Source organism: Podarcis tiliguerta, assembly GCF_965153285.1.
Source record: "Podarcis tiliguerta genome assembly, chromosome: 4".
NCBI lineage: Eukaryota > Metazoa > Chordata > Lepidosauria > Squamata > Lacertidae > Podarcis > Podarcis tiliguerta.
Genome location: NC_139537.1, coordinates 91,219,721 through 91,242,048, shown reverse-complemented (window position 1 = coordinate 91,242,048; position 22,328 = coordinate 91,219,721). Strand labels below are relative to the sequence as shown.

The window sequence follows — 22,328 nt, the reverse complement described above, 5'->3', positions numbered from 1 at the left end:
AGGGAGAACATTGACATTGGAGGGTGTACCCCTGTGAAAGTAGGGGGGGGAGGAAAGCCCACAGCAAGGACTCATTCACACTTCTTCTTGCCCTGTGCCCAGAAAGTCCCCAAAACACTTGTTCCAGTCCTGGAACTGGACCTGAGATCTTATGCATGTGCAGAGTTATGGACCAGCCTCCCCAGAAACAGTTGCACATGGAAAGCTGTCTTATACCAAGTTAGCCCTGCTTCCAATCCGTTTATCTGAACCTTCACATAAGTCTTTATGCATACAAAGCATGTGACTCACTTCCCAGCAGTCTGGCATCCCCTTCCGTTGCTGAGCAAGGACTATAGCAATTGTTGGCTTCTGTTTCCTTTCCTTTCCTTTCTCCCTCCTTCCTTTTTTGACATTCTTCAGGCCAGAAATATACTTAAAAGAGGGAGGGAGGGAGAGAGAGAGAAAGACAGAGAGAGAGAGAGAAGAAAATGGTTTGGAAGAGGAATGTCACTATTAGTGGCTTGCAAACTCATATTGCTTTTTCCTCCAGTAACAATATTTAGCAGATTTTCGATACTGTTTAAAAGACCTGCAAATCCTGTCTTCTCAGAGGTAACAATGGTACAAAAGATGTGTGTGTATGCTCCACGTTGAGAAGCGAAAACTTCCCTCCAACTGCTCTTGGTTTTCTCATAAATGATTATCTGCTTCCAATTTATTTATACAGTACTTATTTTATTTATCTCTAGAGAAGTTCTACACCTCAGCCATCTGGTGCCTGCATGCTACTTTTTGCAGCTACGAACAATTAAAACCAACCTGAAAATACAAGGCAAGTCCGAAAGAACAAAGACAAGACAAAGAAACTCACAATATTATCAAACGAGAGATAGGTGCAGCAGATAGGCTGAGGCTTTCAGCGCTGAGTATTTATTTAAGGCTTTTATAGTAGGTTACTGTTTTAAATTTATTCTCTCTCTCTCTCTGCATAACATTATATTTATTCTAGCTATCTATGCCACAAAGAAACCGGTGTCTCCATGCACAGTGCATGAACTCTGATGCTAGAGGTGTTGCAGAATACAAAAGAGAACAAACGAGAGGGAAGACAAGGAGACCCAGAGCCAAAGTCTTTCACATATCCCCCACCTCTCAAAAGGCCTCTTTTTGCCCTTGATGTCATGTGCTAAGCACGAGGGTTGGTAGAAAGCTAATCCTTCTAATTAGGGTTTGCTGCCCCTACACAGAAACCCCCCAGCCGTGGCCTCTTGGCAAGCAACAAAGGACCAAACTGTCCTCGTTTCTACCGCATTCAATAAAATTAGGCTCCAGGATTAAGCAAACGCCCCAAAGTCTAACCCGCTAGGCTGTGACGGGTTGTGGGTTGGAGACCTCATTTGGTCACATAAAACCTGGCTTGCTTGTTCAGCCCAGAGGCTGCAAATAAGACCGCCTGCCCTGAATCCCATACTGACTTTGCAGGTTGAACAAAGCGAGTCGAGAAGTCCTGGAGTCTGATACTGATGGCCTTCCTGCTGCTTTGCTGCGTTCTCTTAGGATGCCTGAGCCCCTTTCGGCTTCCGGAGACCACGGCGCAATTCCCACGAGCCTGCATGACTGTGGAGATGCTGCAGTCCAAGCAATGCTGCCCTCCTTTGGGGCCTAATCCTAACAACGTGTGTGGCTCGCAGCAAGGCAGGGGCATCTGTAAGGAGGTGCAAGTGGACACCAGACCTTGGAGTGGGCCCTACACTCTCCGCAATGTGGACGACCGAGAACGATGGCCGCTGAAATTCTTCAACAGAAGTTGTCAGTGTACAGGTGAGAAAATAATAATAATAATAATAATAATAATAATAATAATACCCTGCCCACTCTGGGCGACTCCCAACAGAATATTAAAAACACGACAAGACATCAAACATTAAAAACTTCCATAAATAGGGTTGTCTTCAGATGTCTTCTAAAAGTCAGATAGTTGTTTATTTCCTTGACATCTGATGGGAGGGCGTTCCACAGGGCGGTGCCACTACCGAGAAGGCCCTCTGCCTGCTTCCCTGTAACCTCACTTCTCACAGTGAGGGAACTGCCAGAAGGCCCTGGGAGCTGGACCTCAGTGTATGAGGGCTGAATGATGGGTGTGGAGACGCTCCTTCAGGTATACTGGGAGGGAGGTTCCTTACTCTCTGGAGAAAGCCAGGGAGATTCAGAAATATACAGTGGTACCTCAGGTTACATATGCTTCAGGTTACATACGCTTCAGGTTACAGACTCCGCTAACCCAGAAATAGTGCTTCAGGTTAAGAACTTTGCTTCAGGATGAGAACAGAAATTGTGCTCCGGCGGCGCAGTGGCAGCAGGAGGCCCCATTAGCTAAAGTGTTGCTTCAGGTTAAGAACAGTTTCAGGTTAAGAACGGACCTCCGGAACAAATTAAGTACTTAACCCGAGGTACCACTGTACAAGAAAGTCCCCATGATTCTGCCGGGTTCCATCTATTTTGCATGTGCAAAATAGACACAAAGCTACGTTTTATATTTCTTATTTTCATCCCCAGTACTTGTGATATGTATCGACAGCTTCCGATGTTACTTTTCCCTATTAACGTTCCAAAAATAGCTATGCAGAAGCAGGAAGAAAATGGCTACAGGTGCACAGCTTTGTAATGTGTTCAGACCCGAATCGGACGTACATCGTGATGAAAGGCAGGAGAGGAGAGTTTTGCCACTTTTGCCACTTTTAGGCTTTCCCCCACATTAAAAAGAGCCCTTTTGATTCATGGAACTTACTAATTGCCTGACAAGAAAGACACTGAGAGCAATGGTTATATGGTCCTCATTTTCCTGAATGGCAAAATTTTACAAGGGAAGAGCTACAAATTTAACTTCCTTTGGGGGAGAGACCACTAGAGATTTATGGTGCCTTTGCAATATATGTTGAAATTGTAAGTATATGAGCAGAGCATATTGGAAGCAAACAGAAACTCCTACAGCAGAAAGCAAATCCCATACAGCGTTTCTGAAAGCTCAGTTCAGCTTTTATACCTCCAGACAATTTTACAGCTCCCAAACTCTCTCTAATGCTCTCTAAATTCAGACTGACATCTGGATCCAACTTTATTTACTCTGCCTCTCACCTAGAGAGTCGTCATCTTTTCCAAGCACTGGATATCACATTGCAGAAGCTGGATTTCTGTTCCAGCTATCTCCTATCATTTGGGAATGTTTTAGTAGTCAACAGACTGATAAATAGATGCTCACAGTCACCAAACAATAACAAAACAGTATTAAAATGAATACGACATTTTCTTCCCTCCCTGCTCTTGGGTTTTTGAAATGTGTTAATTTGGAGGAAGATCTGGAGCTAATTGCCAGTTTAGTAGCAGCAATTAGACAAACAAGAGATCTTTTTGGAAATCTCCAAGATCTCCCCAAGTGTGTTCTCTGGTATATTTGTTTGTTTTTCTAATGCATTAGTTTAACCTTCTGGTGGCTGCTTTGCTGATAATATCGCTCTGTTATGCTAAAGGCAGCACTGTTCCGTCTTTGCCAAATGTTTCAGCCACCAGAACACAGAGTGCAGTTATGAGACCTCATGTAAGAACAGCGCATGAGGCAGCTTGAAGGAAAGTTTTGAGCTGACAGATAAGGTTTCATTTGAAAGCATTTGTGTGTTCCGCATCAAATGCATTAGGGTGGCCAATTTGCCCAGAGGCGAGAAAAGGAAAAAGAAAGAAAAGAGCCAGTAACAGGTTGTACCTATCAAGTCCCTCAATGTCAATTTGATTGCCGGGTTAAAACACAGAGATAATGCTATGTTAATTTATTCATTATATTTACATCCCATTTTTTACTTCAAGGATCTTAAGGCAGGGGAAATGATCCTCCCCACTTTTATGTGGACTAGACAGATCTTTGGTCTGAACTGGGAGCTCTCTTAAGGGACTCATGTTTGTAGGCAGTCTAGAGAGGGTATTTTGTTCATGAGCTCCCAAAATCTGGAGCTGGCATTGTCTGCAGGTAAGCTTCAAACAGGAGCCAGGTGGCAACTAGATACTTCAGACCACAAAGGTTTCGGTTCTGAAAATAGGGCATTTGCACCTCATCAAACAACATATGTTCTCGTCATCTTCATTTTCTCCATTGCGGGGTAATTTTGACTGTATCCTTCCCAGATGCAGTTAAAGAGTTAGTGATGACATTTGCTTGCCTGAACCATCTGAAACAATTGCAGCTTGTCACTGCAGTTATCAGAAGAGTTATTTAGAAGTGTGGCTTAAATGTCCCTGCAGAGCTTCAGCACTTTAAAACTGTCATCAGGCATGACACTACTTCTGAATGCAGTTGTTTTCAAGCCAGAGCAGGGAAAATAATTCCTGCTTGTCAGAACTGGTTCGTCCCCATACACTCATGCCCAAATTTAGATCGGGTCTGCACAACTTGTGCCCCAGCAGCCATGTGGTGGCCCACTAAAGGTAAAGGGACCCCTGACCATTAGGTCCAGTCGTGGCCGACTCTGGGGTTGCGGCGCTCATCTTGTTTTATTGGCCGAGGGAGCCGGCGTACAGCTTCCGGGTCATGTGGCCAGCATGACTAAGCCGCTTCTGGCAAACCAGAGCGGCACACGGAAACACCGTTTACCTTCCTGCCAGAGTGGTACCTATTTATCTACTTGCACTTTGATGTGCTTTCGAACTGCTAGGTTGGCAGGAGCTTGCTTCTGGTCTGGGACCATAGAGGCTGGGAGATTACAAAGCAAGGGGCCAGTACATGACTGGTGGTCTCTCTTGAGTTAGGTGGGTCAATCAACACAGACTGGCAACCTAGCTGGATTTCCTGAGAGACCAAGGTTGTCCATGCTATATACGCAAACCCTCCAAGTGCCCCTATTTTCCAGGGATAGCCCCGGATTTACAGAAGCTGTCCCGGTTTCTGATTTGATCCCAGAATGTCCCGCTTTTCCTTAGGACGTCCCTAGTTTCATCAGAGAAATGTTGGAGAGCATGGAATAGGATGTCCCTATTTTCATTGGAGAAATGTTGGAAGGTAAAAGGTAAAGGACGCCTGGACGGTTAAGTCCAGTCAAAGGCAACTATGGGGTTGTGGCGCTCATCTCACTTTCAGGCTGAGCGAGCCGGTGTTTGTCCACAGACAGCTTTCCGGGTCATGTGTCCAGCATGACTAAACCGCTTCTGGCGCTATGGGACACTGTGACGGAAACCAGAGTGCACAGAAACACTGTTTACCTTCCCACCGCAGCGGTACCTATTTATCTACTTGCACAGGTGTGCTTTCGAACTGCTAGGTTGGCAGGAGCTGAGACAGAGCAACGGGAGCTCACCCCGTAGCGGGGATTTGAACTGCCGACCTTCTGATTGGCAAGCCCAAGAGGCTCAGTGGTTGCAGTTAATGACAGTGGCAAACTCTCAAATTTCAGTGGTGCCTTGCCCAATGCTAAAATTGAGTACCCCCACCTCTCACACTCTGTTTTGCAGCATCATTTTGGCGCCCCTGCAATGCAACCACAGTGCTTGCACTTCTATAAAACTGCCTCTGTTAATGACCTACCATTGGGGAGGTGGCTCAGTGGCCTTACTGAGCTACTGTTATTAGAGCAATACTTTGTTCTGTGGACACTGCTCCTCCTTGTAGCTAGGGCATTATAAATCAGAAATAATTGAATATGAAAGTCTGACCTATCCCAGTTTTCTTCTGCTAATACTGCTTGTAAGGGATTATTGTTTGAATGCGTCGACTGATTTAGGGCAGAGGTCATGAATGTAATTGCAAGCAATTACCAGCCATTATGGCTCTTAGATGGCTTCTTCCATACTTCATCTTTTATGAATGTGATAGATTTTCCTTGTATGTTGAGACAAGTCAGCAAATCCTGTCCACACATTCCCCTTTTCTCTGCATCCCATGTGCTCCCTGTACCATTTTGGGAAGTGGTGTTCACAGGGCGTTAGTCCCAATCAGTATCTATACTGTCATTTCTTATCAAGTACTGCATTTTGGGGTCTTTCCCCCCCAAACCAGCTTTGATCTGAATTGAGGCAAAGAATGACCCTGGCCATTTCTACACAGTCTGTACTCTGTTTCTGGGGTTTTTATTTCTGCTGAAGCTAAATCCCAGGGGGCAGTGATCTCTCCAGATCTCAGAACCAGGGAAGGGGAATACTACTGCTTAAAAATAAATGCATATTTTAAATCTGTTCTCATAGCTGGCTCCGTGTTACCTACTGCATGGTGAGCTTGTTCATCAGGTTTAGGCTGCTTTTTTCCAAATGTCATACCAACTCTGCAGACTTCAGGGAGGATGGCTGGCAAAACTGACCAAGGTAGCAGTCATGGTCTCATTTGTTCACAGTGTCTTTAGCGTACACAGGGTCAGTGGCGTAGCGTGGGTTGTTAGCACCCGGGGCAAGGCAAGTAATTTGCGCCCCCCCCCGCTGCATTGTCCCTCCTCCAGATAGTCCCTCGCTCTCTCTTCGCACCGCACCGCAAGCCTGGCACCCTCCCCTCCACAGTGGGCGGCGACCCGGCGGCTCGGATCGGATTCGCACAGCCAGCACTGCAGTGAGAGAGAGTGAGTGCGCCAGGTAGGGGCAGAGAGCTGCGAGTGCGAGCGCCCCCCCCAGATGTTGCGCCCGGTGCGGCCGGCCCCCCCTGCACCCCCCACGCTACGCCACTGCACATGGTGGTGGATTTATGGAAACAGCCCTCCTGAGATGTTGGAGAGCATGTAGTCATTTTGGCTGCATACACAACATACATTTAAAGAATCACAAAGAATCATGGAAAATGGAATTTACCCCTCTCTGAGTTACAATTCCCAGCCTCCTTAACAAATTATAGTTCTCAGGATTCTTGATGGGCATGTGTGTGCTTTTGTCAGGCTTCAGGGAATTGGCTTCCCCTCCCGTGGCAGTAGGTAGGCAGAACAAAGGAAAAGGAGTCTTCTTACCAGTTAGAAACTTTAATAATCACAGCGAGAGAGCAAAGAACACATCTCCTAGAAATGGCGGTGCTCCCAGTTAAGGAATCCACCCCTTTCCGTCCCTATTAATCTATGTCACTCCTATGTCTTGTAATCTGAGCTTGTACCCTCTGTGCTTTCTGTTATGCCACTTTCTGAGCTCTCCTTGACTTTGGAGAAGGGGAGTGAATGCTGTCCAGAGACTGTGAATCTGTTAACCCTCTCTCTCCCAGTGTTTCTTCTCCTAGCTGTTCCCCATCCAGTATTTCCCAGCTTCTGCTTTCTGAACTATGCCCCTCTGCAAGCCACTGTTCCAAATCTATACGGTCCTCCTGCTCCTGGGAGGATTCAGGATCTGGAGCAGGAGCAGGCGGAGGGGGAGGGGAGGCTCCTCAGTGCAGACCTCCTTAACACGGTCCCTGATAGCTTTGAATGTTTAGCATTTATTCAGCCTTTAACTCCTCGTCATCACAGAGAGGTTTGGGTAACATCTTCTGCTTCTGTATGCTGACGTATGACTGATGCTGTCTTTTAATACAGGGAACTTTGCCGGCTACAATTGTGGGGACTGCAAATTTGGTTGGTCAGGACCCAACTGTGATGAGAAGAAGCCTCTGGTTGTCCGGAAGAATATCCACACTTTGACGGAGGAAGAGCGAGAGCAATTCTTGGATGCCCTCAACCGTGCAAAGACCACCGTTCACCCTGACTATGTGATCACTACGCAGCACTGGCTGAGTCTGCTTGGTCCCAGTGGAAATGACCCGCAAGTTGCAAATTGCAGCATTTACAATTACTATGTGTGGCTTCATTATTACTCAGTCAGAGACACTCTTTTAGGTTGGTGATTTCCATTAGCAAGGGATAAGATAGAAAAAACTGAAACACACACTAAAAGGAATGTTGAGTGTTGTTGTTGTTTTTTCAAAAGCCACTTTGGAAAAACACACTGTAGTTAACATATGAAATGGAACACTTCCAACACAGTGGATGTGATTTGTCTGAGAACTTCCCCTCTTCTGGGGAAGAGGATTTTTTCCCCATTCTTCCTACTTAGAAGCTTCGGAATGCTCCTTGAAGCTTCTTAGGATTCCTGTAATTTTTGGAATAGTCTAGTTAGTAGAAAGGCAGTATGGTTTGCACAGTACTGAGGTTTGAATTTGTATTACATTTATTTTACACTGTTTGGGTTTTTTTGGGGGGGCGCGCATACACTTTTCTTTAAAAACACACAAGAAAGCCATTCAAAAAACCCAAATAAATCAGAAATAGATGTGGAAATGTTCTAGTATTACGTTCCTTTGTCTGAAACATAAAGTTTAGAACCACATACGATCACTGTTCTGATAGCCAAAAATGGAAATAGTTTTCCATTCTGACTTCCCACACAAAACATACAGGGTTTTCACCACAGGATAAGAAGAAAGAAGAGTGCTGGCAGATAACATTTCACCTGAGCCTACCTGGCCTAATCTGACTCCTGGCATATGGCAGTCAGCAAAATGGGTAGATATCTAGACTTTTAGAAACAAGAATGTGCCATAATTTATAAGCCAGGACAGCAAAAGGCACAGCTTTCCCTCGTCTGTCAAGGCATTGTAGCAATGTTTTTTAAAATGGATTTCTAGCCAATGTGAACGTGTCCAGAGGAGGGCAACCGAAATGGTCAAAGGCCTGGAAACGATGCCTTATGAGGAACGGCTAAGGGAGCTGGGCATGTTTAGCCTGGAGAAGAGGAGGTTAAGGAGTGATATGATAGCCATGTTCAAATATATAAAAGGATGTCCCATAGAGGAGGGAGAAAGGTTGTTTTCTGCTGCTCCAGAGAAGCGGACATGGAGCAATGGATCCAAACTACAAGAAAGAGGATTCCACCTAAACATTAGGAAGAACTTCCTGACAGTAAGAGCTGTTCGACAGTGGAATTTGCTGCCAAGGAGTGTGGTGGAGTCTCCTTCTTTGGAGGTCTTTAAGCAGAGGCTTGACAACCATATGTCAGGAGTGCTCTGATGATGTTTCCTGCTTGGCAGGGGGTTGGACTCGATGGCCCTTGTGGTCTCTTCCAACTCTATGATTCTATGTGATAGAGAAAACGTCCCCTTTCTAAGTTTAATTCCATTTTAACCACAGGACCAGGCCGCCCCTTCACAGCAATAGACTTCTCCCACCAAGGTCCTGCCTTTGTAACTTGGCACAGGTATCACTTGCTGCTGCTGGAAAGAGATCTGCAGGTTAGTGAAAACACCGACTGGTGTATGTTTGAAAGATGTAAATAGAGACGCTTCTAAGCCCTCCCTCCCTCTCACCCCCACCCCATTCCTGAGAGGGAGGAATTCTCAGCATAATGAGCTTCTTTAAGGTTTAGCATTCTAGCACAAAATGGGAAGTGTGTAAAGATGGTCCTGAGGAAAGAGAATGATGTGACAAAGGATTTGAAGCTTCCCTATCTGTTGCATTGGTAAAGGTAAAGGTAAATGACCCTTGGATGGTTAGGTCCAGTCAAAGGTGACTATGGGGATGCGGCGCTCATCTCGCTTTCAGGCTGAGGGAGCCGGCATTTGTCCACAGACAGCTTTCTGGGTCATGTGGCCAGCAGGACTAAACCGCTTCCGGTGCAACGGAACACCGTGACGGAAACCAGAGCGCACGGAAATGCTGTTTACCTTCCTGCCACAGTGGTACCTATTTATCTACTTTCACTGGTGTGCTTTCGAACTACTAGGTTGGCAGGAGCTGGGACAGAGCAATGGAAGCTCACCCCGTCGTGGGGATTCAAACTGTTGACCTTCTGATCAGCAAGCCCAAGAGGCTCAGTGGTTTAGACCACAGCTGCATTGGCTGGTAGAGGGATCGGTTGAGGTGGGGATAAACTACACAGACAATAATCCAAGGCCATCCCACTCTAATTAGGCATGTAAGAATGATTGTTTTCCATGCCCAGGCGGTGACCCCCTGACCCCTGAGAGACCACTGCATGCTTTGCTGTTGGCTCCGCCCCCTAATAAATAGCACGAGTAGACCGGAGTGAATCCTGCTCACTCCCGGTCCCCTCGGCTGGCCCCGCCTCCACCAATGCCACTGATTGGATTATTTGAACCAAGGTTTGGTGGGAACACCCAACGGCTGCAGCATCAGGGAGGCGGGTCAGCATGGCGAGCTGGTAGGTCCCACGAGTCTTGGGGGTGCTGCATGTGGTCCCACAAAGGGCACCCACAGTCTGAGGACTGAGCGTTCCTTCTCTTCCCCCCTGTATTTTAACATGCAACACTGTTTCCATTCCACTGCTGTTCATCTTCTGCTAAAACTATGTTTGCCTTGCTGTCCGTTGTCTGCTATCATTACATTGTTCCTCTCTTTTCATTTTGATGCAAAGGCAATTCATTGGATAGCTCAGTTGGTTACAGCATGGTGCTGATAACAGCAAGGTCGCAGGTTCAATCCCTATATGGGACAGCTGTATATTCCTGTGAAATATACCATATTTTTCACTCTATAGGACGCACTTTTCCCCCTCCAAAAATGAAGGGGAAATGTGTGTGCGTCCTATGGAGCGAATGCAGGGGGGAGGCAGGCAGGAAAAGCCCCCAAAAGCCGCACACAAGCTCTGCGCGGCTCTTGCAAGCTTCTCCTCAGGAGGGACAAGGGACTGACGCGAACAGTCAGTCCCTTCTCCCTCCTCGTAGAAAAGCCCACAGGAGCCGCATGCTCCTTAAAGGGTGCGCGGCTCCTGTGGGCTTTTGCGGGAGGTGGGGGTATTGCCATAGCCCCACGACCCTCTCCCGGCTGGAGAGGTGGCGCGCGGCTATAGCAGCAGCCTCTCCGCTGCGCGCCTTTCCGCTGCTCCCCAAACCTGCTCTTTGGGGCTGGCGGTGGGCTTCCCCCCCAACTCCAAAGAGCAGGTCGAAAGGAACCTTGAGCCTGGAGAGTGAGGCTTGCTCTCCAGGCTTCCAAGGTAGCCGCCTGAAGGCGACTGAACACACCTTGAATGGCACCTTGTTTTAGAGGGGAAAAACAAGGGGGGGAAATTCTCCTCCTCTCTGTGCAGCACCTCCTGCCGCTTCACTGAAGGGGCGCTGGGCAGAGAGGGGGAGAATTTTTTCCCCTTGTTCTCCCCCCTCTAAAACAAGGTGTGTCCTATTGTCCGGTGCATCCTATAGAGCGAAAAATACGGTACTCAGAGTCTAGAGTGGATTTCATGCTCTTTATTCAGCTCATAGTGGTGAGGAGGAATGAAAGTTCCCCCAGAATATCTGCTTTATATACATTATTTACACAATGGGCCCCACGTGATTGGCTAATTCCGGGATTCACCTGTAGGCCAATCAGGTTGCGGATTCACTTCCACCTGGAGCTGGATTGGGTGGCTCCTGTGGACCAATCAGACTGCTGCATTTGGGACCCTATTGTTCTAGGACCAATCAGACTGCTGCATTCTGAATCCTATTCAACTCAGTACATAACATCCTGCATTGCAAAGGCTTGGACTCAATGATCCTCAGCGTCCCTTCTGATAGAATCATAGATTTGTTTTGTATGCAACACAAGGCACATGTGTGTGTGTATAAACTTTGTGCTCTGATTTCAGGCAAATATAGCACACCTACCTGAAGAGATATCCATGTTTTTGAAGGGATTGGGATGGCCTGGGTTTGAAAAAGGAAAGAGACAGTTTGGGATAGTGTTGCAAAGAGGTTATATGAAGTTGGTTGAGCTGCAGAAATTTTTTTAACAAATGTTTTATGCAAAGAACTAATCCAAAGTGGCTTCATCTCCACCCCCCTCCATCTCTCATGTTTAGCGGATGATTGGGAACGATTCCTTTGCATTGCCTTACTGGAATTTTGCTACAGGCAGAAATGAATGTGATGTGTGCACTGATCAGCTTTTGGGAGCACCGAGTTCAGACGACCCAAACCTAATAAGTCGGAATTCAAGGTTTTCACAGTGGCAGATAGTATGCAACAGGTAACACAATTTTGTTTACAACTGAGATATTGGGGATACCTATGCATCCAGGTTTTTAACTCCTTCTTTGAATTTTTTTTTGAGCTGTCAATAGATTCAAGAATTACCTGCCTTTTCGTTGATGAATAAATTCATTCATTGCATTAAAAGAAATGCTGCATCAAAACCTCAATAAAGGTGACATTTTAAAATTTCTGGAGGAAGTGTAAGATAATTTTCGGTTTAATAAGTAATAGCTGCCACCAAGACTTGGTTCAGATGTAATGCTAAACTATGGTTTGGTGTTACATACAGAGCCTCAGGCTCTGTTCTCCCTCTTCCTTCTGCAGCACAGCTGCAGTTAACTCTGGTTTGCTCTTATGCCCAAAGCCACAACTGTGGTTAAACTATGGTTTAGCGAAACAAGCCAGGACCACAAGCCACAGTTTGAAGTTGACTTCTTTTCCTAAAGTGTAGATAAAACTATCCACAGTTTGTTTGGATTCAGACATAACAACAAACCTTAGTTAGTCAAAAATGGAAGCAAAAGCTTCTGATTTCCTCTCAGCAAAATGGAGAGGGGGGGGGGGGAGCAGCTTATGCATAGGTGGCTGAATACAGCCAACTATTTGAAGAAAAGTCTATTTTTAATTTGTTGAGCATGATTTATTTCACCTTCCTTGCACATGGCTCCAAGAGGGATTCCTCAGTTAGGACCTCTAACTCCCCCAGCCCTGAATCTGCCTGACCATTATCTCAACTGTGTGTGTGTGTGGGGGGGGGGGTATGTTTGTACTTCCAACACAAAGATCCAACACTTTGTACCTCCTATGCAAGGCCATCTTAAGCATTAGCCCTAGGACCCCCGTACCTACGGGACCGCCTCTCCTGGTATGCACCGCGGAGGACCTTAAGGACCACAAATGACAACATTTTGGAGGTCGCAAGGTGCTTAGATTGGTCTCAACTAGGGTCAGGGCCTTTTCAGTACTGGCCCTGACTTGTGGAACGCTCTGTCGCAAGAGACTAGGGCCCTGGGGGACTTGACATCTTTCTGCAGGGCCTGCAAGACAGAGCTGTTCTGCCTGGCCTTTGGTTTGGACTCAGTCTGACCCTTATGTTTCCCTCCCCTTGTGGTTTTGATCTATGGGTGACTTTTAAAATGAGGCTGCATTTTAAATTGCATTTTAACCTGTATTTTAAATTGCCCCCCCCATTATGTTTTTACTGTAATTTTACTGGTGTTAACCGCCCTGAGCCTGGCTCTGGCCGGGGAGGGCGGGGTATAAATAAAAATTATTATTATTATTATTATTATTATTATTATTATTATTATATCCGGCGCCGTGGTGCAAAACTTTCCTCAGAGTTTTTTTAAGGAGGACTGCACTGCCGGCAGGGCTGCAGGAGGCGGACAGCGGCTGGAGGGTGGCTCCTCCGGTGGGGAAGAGGCGGAGGCTGGATGCGATTCCGTATTTTTCGCTCTATAAGATGCACCAGACTGGCCAATTCCGTATTTTTCGCTCTATAAGATGCACCAGACCATAAGACGCACCTAGTTTTTGGAGGAGGAAAACAAGGAAAAAAATATTCTGAATCCCAGAAGCCAGAACAGCAAGAGGGAGCGCTGCGCAGTGATCCCTCTCGCTGTTCTGGCTTCTGGGATAGCTGTGCAGCCTGCATTTGCTCCATAAGACGCACACACATTCCCCCTTACTTTATAGGAGGGGAAAAGTGCATCTTATAGAGCGACAAAAAACGGTAATCTTCCAGTTAAAACCAATTAAAGCTTTTGGCCTGTTTTCCTCCCTGCATAAAATCAATAACAAGAAAGCTCAGCACAAAATCAAGTCTGTCTGCTTCATGTCTCTCTATTTGTAAACCCAAGTTTGGATGACTATAACCGCCTGGTTACACTTTGTAACGGGACCAATGAAGGACTTCTGCAGAGGAACCCATTCAGCAAAGCAGGGGACCGGCTACCAACCATGGAAGATGTCCAGAATTGCCTCTCTCTGCAAGACTTTGACAAGCCGCCTTTCTTTCGGAATTCTAGTTTTAGCTTCAGGTTAGTTCTTTGGTTTGCATCGTTTGCTTTGCTGAACAACGGAGCTTGTGAGATGGTAATGCTCTGCGTTGCTTGACACAGGAATACTTTGGAAGGCTTTGATGAACCCAACGGAACCCTGGGCCCATCAGCCGTGAGCCTCCATAACTTGGTCCACTCGGTCTTGAACGGAACAAGTGCTTTCCCTCATTCTGCAGTGAATGACCCTGTCTTTGTGGTATGTCTTTATCTCATTTTGGGTCCCTTGAAGTCCTTGTAACCAAATATGCCTATTGGGACATGGCTGCTGCTGTGGTCTAAACCAGTGTTCCCCAACCTTGGGCCTCCAGCTGTTTTTGGACTACAACTCCCATCATCCTTGTCTTGCTAGCGAGGGATGATGGGAGTTGTAGTCCAAAAACAGCTGGAGACCCAAGGTTGGGGAACACTGGTCTAAACCACTGAGCCTCTTGGGCTTGCCGATCGGAAGGTTGTCAGTTTGAATCCCCATGTTGGAGCTCCCGTTGCTCTGTCCCAGCTCCTGCCAACCTTGCAGTTCGAAAGCACACCAGTCCTACTAAATAAATAGGTACCACTGCGGCGGGAAGGTAAACGGCATTTCCGTGCGCTCTGGTTTCCGTCATGGTGTTCCGCTGCACCAGAAGCGGTTTAGTCATGCTGGCCACGTGACCCGGAAAGCCGTCTGTGGACAAACGTAGGCTCCCTTGGCCTGAAGCGAGATGAGCGCCGCAACCCCATAGTTGCCTTTGACTGGACCTAACTGTTCAGGGGTCCTTTACCTTTACCTATTGGGGAACATTTCCCAGGAGGACCACTTCTACGAATGAGAACAGAACATGTCTTCTCTTGATTATTTGGTGTACCTGCTGATGCTATCCAGCCAATATTGACATTTTCAATTTTTGCTAGAGTCAGACATGTGCCGTTTTTGGAGCTGCAATCTGCAGCAAGAAATGTGCCCAGCCACAATCGCACATGTTTTAAGGTGCTGTGCTCTCACATGATAGCATGGCTCCCCAAAACAGGATGTCCCGGAACTGTGATGGGTGGATTACACAAATCCCCTGGAGTGAATCACCAGTTAAGAACCACTGGGTTAAAGTGTTGCCACTTCAGATTTAACCAACATATGTCAAAAGTACTCAGGTTGGTGAATCGGTGATCTTATGCCGTATAAACAGACTTCAGTACGCTTTTGAAATCTGGCCTGTGTTTCAAAATAATGGAATGAATTGTGGAGGTAAAAACAACTCTCTGATCAGATCATATAGTCACAGAAGGGAGGAGGCTGTGAAACACCCTCCCATCAGATGTCAAGGAAATAAACAACTATCTGACTTTTAGAAGACATCTGAAGGCAGTCCTGTTTAGGGAAGTTCTTAATGTTTGGTGTTTTTAATATTCTGTTGGGGAATATTCCTCATCCTAGAGTGGCTGGGGAAACCCAGCCAGATGGGTGGGGTATAAATAAGTGTATTATTATTATTATTATTATTATTATTATTAAAAAAGAGACAAATCAAAATCTGATTCATTACTAGTTTTGTTTTGCTAAAGTGTTTACAACCCTTTTGTGAGGACAAGAGTGTCCTATTCGTGCACCTTACAGAACCCCTATGTGGGCAGACGGGGGGGGGGGGGAGCAGGGAAGAAGGAATATTTCATATGCATGAAAGTGCCTCTGTTAATTCATAAGATCTTTCATCGGTGTTCTGGGGGCATAATGGAGTATGTGAGCTCCATCTGGTGGCTAAATTAAAGCTTGAACCCTGCAGCTTTAGTAATGCAAATAGAAGAACTACGGTACATGGAAAAAAACTTGTAGGAAATGTAAGAACGCTGATTGACTGCAGTACAATTCTGTAATGATGCCTAAGGAAAGAAGCCGCAGCTGCGTTCCTTCATGGCAGGTTTTTAAAGAATGGTTGATACCCAAAGAAGGAGGTGGATTTTCATTCTCTGTGGCCCAGAGAAGGACCTGAAGGTGCAAGATGCTGGTCTCAGTAGAGGTGATGCCTTTATAGATCTCACAGAACCCCATGTAAAACGTCCTGAACTCAACAGGGATCTAAATGTAACAAATACAACTGATGAAAACGGAGAGAAAATGAAAACCCGCATCCCAGGACCAGCCTATTAGAGAATCTAGACGGGACGCGGGTGGCTAGGACTTGCCGATCGCATGGTCGGCGGTTCGAATCCCCACGGCGGGGTGCGCTTCCGTCGTTCGGTCCCAGCGCCTGCCAACCTAGCAGTTCGAAAGCACCTCCGGGTGCAAGTAGATAAATAGAGACCGCTTACCAGCGGGAAGGTAAACGGCGTTCCGTGTGCTGCGCTGGCTCGCCAGATGCAGCTTGTCACGCTGGCCACATGACCCGGAAGTGTCTGCAGACAGCGCTGGCTCCTGGCCTATAGAGTGAGATGAGCGCACAACCCTAGAGTCTGGCAAGACTGGCCCGTACGGGCAGGGGTAGCTTTACCTTTACCTAGACGTAGTAATATTGATATATTATTAAATCGAATCTTGCAATTCTTAAATATTGTTGTTGACTTCAGTCTGTCTCAAGAGAATATCGAGTGCACCTCCAAATCACTGTGCTAGCTGCACCGAAGTAACCTTCCACTGTGTGCAACTTGGGCAGTATGTATGGAGGTCCTGGGCTGTCTAGACAAGATCTCCCTGATTCTTTCTTTCTTCTTCTTCCTTTCTTTGGTGATCACTCGTATAGCTGAGTAAGATTGTCTGCCATAAACACGGTTTTAACAATGAGTCCGTAAGTGACTGTGGAGGCCAATTCTGGATCCACACGTCCTTCCACAGTGGGGACATTGATAATCCAGTCAGGGAAAAAGGGAGGCAGACTATGTTTAGGGCACCTTTTCTAGCTCCTCCCCCTTTTTGGGGTGAGAAGAGTGGATCCTAAAAAGGGCCGCTCAGTCATGGATACAGCTGCTGAGCTGCTCAACTGCCTCGTTCCTTGAGTCAGAACGACTAAATCTGTATTCACCGCCCATGTGCCAGTTCATGACTAGGGGCTTCCAGATTTCACGATCCTGCCCCCGTTACCATATGCCGATCAACATGGGACTTTTGGGGTTTGGCTTTGGGTTGGGTTTTTGGAAGATGCCTGTGCTTGCATTTGTTCTATGTGTGTAGATCAGTGCATGCTGACCAACGCACAGTCTTCGCAGTAAGGCTCTGTTCCAATGGCATGAGTAGTCACGATGACCAGTAGATTCTTATCTGCTGCAGCCTTCATCCACCTTCACAGCTGTTGTAACATACCGCTTGTTATTACCTCCCTGATGTGGTCCAAAGGAAAGCAGAGCAATATGTTTGACACTAGCTTGGCTGCAGGAGTTGCTGGAAAGAGGTGTACAAGGTCCAACCATCTTAGGTCCATCCACTCCAGATTTGTGTAGAGTTTATTCCTTAACCTTTTCTTTTCGCAAAGGTAAAGGGATCCCTGACCATTAGGTCCAGTCGTGACCGACTCTGGGGTTGCGGCACTCATCTCGCTTTATTGGCCGAGGGAGCCGGCGTACAGCTTCTGGGTCATGTGGCCAGCATGACTAAGCCGCTTCTGGCGAACCAGAGCAGCGCATGGAAATGCCGTTTGCCTTCCCGCCGGAGTGGTACCTATTTATCTACTTGCACTTTGACGTGCTTTTGAACTGCTAGGTTGGCAGGAGCAGGGACCGAACAACGGGAGCTCACCCTGTCATGGGGATTCGAACCGCCAACCTTCTAATCAGCAAGTCCTAGGCTCTGTGGTTTAACCCACAGTGCCACCAGCGTCTCTTTTCCCAAAGGTATCCTGTGAGATAACAAGATGGGCTACTTTTTGTGGTTGAAGAGCCCCATCTGCCCCTTACTTTCTTCTACAACACATGCAGAAACCATATTTTTGACCATTGGACCCACTCTTAGTCTCATCTGCTCAATCCACTACAGCCTCACTTTGCATGCAGCAGAAGTCCTTAACTCACCGAGGGTTTGAGGCTCATTTGCTCCCCTTACCTACAGATCGTGGCTTCATTTATCTGAAATTTGGATTATTTTAAATATTGAGTCTTGGTGTCACTTCAAAGCATGCCAGGAAGTAACAGCCAGCACTGCTGATTGCATTATGATAGGACTAGGAAATGTGTGGGCCTTCAAGTGTTGATAGACTCCGACTCAACCTCCCATCCATCTGGTCTAGGGAACCACCCACTAACAGTGCGTCAGTCTTATCTGCCTTGAGCTTCAGTTTGTTGGCTCTCATCCGGTCTATTACTGAGGCATGACATCGGTCCAGCACACCCACTGCCTCACCTCACAGATGTAAAAGAGAAACAGAGTTGTGTATCACCAGCGTATTGCTGTCAATGTACAGTGGTACCTTGGTTTACGAACTTAATCCGTTCTGGAAGTCCGTTCTCAAACTGAAACCGTTCTTAAACTGAGATGTGTTCCCTAATGAGGCCTCCTGCCTCCGATGCCCTTCCACCATTCGGCTTCCGTTCTTAGACCAAGGTAAAGTTCACAAACCGGGACACTACTTCCAGTTTTGCGGAGTTTCGTAAACCGAATAGTTCATAAATAGGGCTGTTCTTAACCGAGGCACCGCTGTGCTCCAAAACTCCAGATGACCCCACTCAGTAGTTTCATATAGATGATAAACAGCACAGGGAATAAAATGAACATGGGCAAATTATTTGTTTTCATCATTTTGGCCTGGGCATATCCCTGTGAGCTTAAGATCATATGTGAATTGGCTTCCCAGGTCCTCCATTCCTTTACGGACGCTATTTTTGATGAATGGATGAAACGATTTCGCCCATCTGGCAATGCATGGCCCGAAGAACTGGCTCCTATTGGCCACAACCGGAAGTTCAACATGGTGCCTTTCTTCCCTCCAGTGGCCAACGATGAACTGTTTCTCCCTGCAGAACAACTTGGCTACAGCTATGCCATTGACTTGCCTGGTAACTAGATAGTTTTGTGAGTTATATAGTTTAGCTTGCAAGAGCTCAGCACTGCAGCACGTACCAGTTGTCGCAGTGTGGTACCACTCTGGGCTAAGGGCACAGTGTGGTAGCCTTTGCCAAACTGGTGCCCCTGGTTGTTTTGGCTTACAATCCCCACCGGTTTAATAGCATGGCTATTAAAAACAATGGAAGCATTGTCAATTATGGCAGCTGTCCAGGGATTTAGTGTAATGGTTAGAGTGTGGCTGTGGCTTTGTTCTTTGTCCTTTTTACAAAATTAATTTTTTGGTGTTTCAAATTAAAAATTTAGAGTTATATTAGGCATAAATCATAAAAGCAAGATTCCAAGGAATCTCCTGGACTTCCATCCTCCCCTATTTTGGTCCTATTATTAATCCTTTCCTCCCTCATCTTTAATCCAAATCCTTTACCTCTTCCACTATGTCCGGAATTTAACCTTAAACTACAAGTGATATCCCAATCCTACTAACGATTTTAACTGTTTACAATGGTCTTTAAGGTAGCTTATAAATTTCCCCCATTCCTTATTGAAATTTTGGTCTTCCTGATTTCTTCCGGTCATTTTAGCCATTTCAGCATAATCCATTTACTCCATCTGCCATTCTTCTCTGGTAGGAAATTTATCTTCTTTCCATCTCTGGGCCAGTAACATCAGTGCAGCCGTGGTCATATACATAAATAGTATTTTCTGCTCCTTTGGGATTTCCACACCTAGAATTCCTAAAAGGAAGACTTCAGGCTTTTAAACAAAGATTATTTTAAACATTTTTTCCCAACTCATTATATATCATTTCCCAAAATCCTTTTACTACCTTACAATTCCACCACATATGATAAAAGGTGCCTTCTTTCCCCTTACATTTCCAGCATACATTTGAGCACATTTTTGCTAATTTACTAGGAGTTTGATGCCGTCGGTACATCATTTTCATATAATTTTCTTTCAGTGTATAACATGCCGTGAACTTCAAGTCCCCAAAATCACAAAGCTATTTATCTGTTTGACATCTGTTGGGGGAAGGCGTTCCACAGGGCGGACGCAACTACCCAAAAGGCCATCTGCCTGGTTCCCTGTAAGCTCATATCTCACAATGAGGGAACCACTAGAAGACCCTCAGACCAACAGCTTCAGACACTCAGTGTCACTCTCAGCACCACCCAACCCTTGGCAGCAGACATGCCAACTTTGAGGGCTGACGTATCTCCGGCCCATTCAGTCTTCGTTGCGGCCTAGGACCCTCATACCTACGGCACCGCCTCTCCTGATATGCCCCACGGAGGACCTTAAGGTCCATAAATAACAACACTTTGGAGGTCCCAAGCCGCAAGGTGGTTAGATTGGTCTCAACTAGGGCCAGGGCCTTTTCAGTACTGGCCCCGACTTGGTGGAACGCTCTGTCACAAGAGACTAGGGCCCTGGGGGACTTGACATCTTTCCGCACGGCCTGCAAGACGGAGCTGTTCCACCTGGCCTTTGGTTTGGACTCAGTCTGACCCTTATGTTTCCCTCCCCTTATGGTTTTATTTATGGGCTACTATTAAAATAAGGCTGCATTTTAAATTGTATTTTAACCCGTATTTTAATAAACTTTTTTTTTTTTTAGTTTCTCCCCCCCCCCTTATGTTTTATTGTAATTTTATTGGTGTTAGCTGCCCTGAGCCCAGCTCTGGCTGGAGAGGGTGGGGTATAAATTATTATTATTATTATTATTATTAGGGCTGGGACCCCTTGGTATTGAGGGGGCCCAGCGCATGTCCCACAGGCGTGACATATAACATGCCGTGAACTTTAAATCCCAATTCCATAACTTCTCCCAAGCTGTGAGCTGTATGTTATACCCAAAGTCTCCCGCCCAGTGTATCATTACAGATTTGACCTTTTTGTCTTTTGTAGACTATAATTGGTGTTATGTACTGAAGTTCTCACCCTGGGCCAACAGGGGGATACTATAGATAGTTTTCACTCAGGTCCACATATGCAAATAAGGGATTGAAAGTGACGTTCAGTGATTGGATAGTTACAGAAAATGGTTACTGTTGCGTTCTAGTGGAGCTCTTATAAGCAGGCTGGCTGAACCCTTCAGTTCAGTTCTGTTCTGGCCTGTGAATAAACAAGAGCTGTTTGAAGTATCGCTGTGTCGTCTGATATGTTCACCCACAACTTAACAATTGCCTTTGCTCTTCTGCCTTCACAGAATCTGCTGAAGAGGCCCGCGCTTGGGCTCTCATGGTTGGATCTACCATTGGAGGAGCTCTGATTGCTTTACTTGTTCTGGTCCTTCTGCTTGTCCTCTTCCAGCACCGGCGACACCGGAAAGGTTTTGAGCCGCTAATGAACGCAAGGTTTAATGTGAAGAAATACAGCGACGAAGCCTAAGGGTGGGTACGAAGTGTTTTGCAATTGACTGCCCTTGAGAAGTCAGTTGGTCAACCCATACCATTTGTTGCTTTAGCATCTTGACAGAGAACAACGCCCGGACAACTTATACATTTACAACCAGTTCAACTAAGCATCCATTCCTTTCTGATTTGAGGCTGTCATCTCGCACGTCAACACCCTTTGAAAGGACAGGTGCGGATCTTGATTCCTGTTCCACGGACTGCAACTCATCGGCTCTCACAGGATTTAAAGTGGGGTGCGCACATGTGCAGGAAGGAATCCTCCCCAGGTTGCCGAATCTCTGTGAAATTGATTTGTCTGCTCATAGCCCAGAGTTACCTTGAGAGATTTCTCTTAGGTGTTATAGGTGGCTAGGTGCACAAATATAGAGGAGAAGAACTGATGTGTTGCACACATTCAAAATACAGTGGTACCTTGGTTCTCAAACGCCTTGGTACTCAAACAACTTGGAACCCAAACACTGCAAACCCAGAAGTAAGTGTTCTGGTTTGCAAACTTTTTTCGGAAACCGAACATACTCCATTTTGACACTGAGGCCTGTCTGTTTTTGCTATTGATTTTGCATTTTCGTTTTTGCGGCTTTATTGTTTTGTTTTTGTGACTATGTGGAACCCAGTTCAGCTACTGATTCAGCTACTGTTTGCTTGTCTGCAAACAACTGCAGTACATTGTTTATTGCTTTCATTTTATGAATCAATGGTCTCGTTAGGTAGTAAAATTCATGTTAAATTGCTGTTTTAGGGGTTGTTTTTAAAAATCTGGAGTGGATTAATCCATTTTGCCTTACTTTCCATGGGAAAGCACGCCTTGGTTTTGGAACACTTTGGTTTTGTAATGGACTTCCGGAATGAATTAAGTCATAGAATCATTGAATCATAGAATCATAGAGTTGGAATAGACCACAAGGGCCATCGAGTCCAAACCCCTGCCAAGCAGGAAACACCATCAGAGCACTCCTGAC

At 46.1% G+C, this 22,328-nt stretch overlaps 1 protein-coding gene and 1 long non-coding RNA gene across 2 annotated transcripts in view; both read left to right on the top strand.

Annotated features, from left to right (window-relative positions):
• LOC310675440 overlaps positions 1 to 22,328 on the top strand; it is a 65,800-nt gene that overhangs the window by 42,845 nt on the left and 627 nt on the right. The window lies entirely within an intron of this gene.
• DCT (dopachrome tautomerase) lies at positions 1,257 to 21,914 on the top strand. The gene is made up of 8 exons (XM_083435843.1): positions 1,257 to 1,803; positions 7,500 to 7,799; positions 9,090 to 9,190; positions 11,758 to 11,924; positions 13,792 to 13,971; positions 14,053 to 14,188; positions 18,741 to 18,942; positions 21,162 to 21,914. Exons 1-8 carry the CDS (start codon positions 1,506 to 1,508, stop codon positions 21,341 to 21,343), a joined length of 1,566 nt encoding a protein of 521 aa, XP_083291969.1. The 5' UTR covers positions 1,257 to 1,505; the 3' UTR covers positions 21,344 to 21,914.

Coding starts and splice junctions, on each gene's coding strand:
- DCT (XM_083435843.1), top strand. CDS start 1,506: ATGGCCTTCCTGCTGCTTTGCTGCGTTCTCTTAGGATGCCTGAGCCCC. Junction 9,191..11,757: donor TGCTGGAAAGAGATCTGCAG/GTTAGTGAAAAC, acceptor TCTCATGTTTAG/CGGATGATTGGGAACGATTC. Junction 11,925..13,791: donor TGGCAGATAGTATGCAACAG/GTAACACAATTT, acceptor TGTAAACCCAAG/TTTGGATGACTATAACCGCC.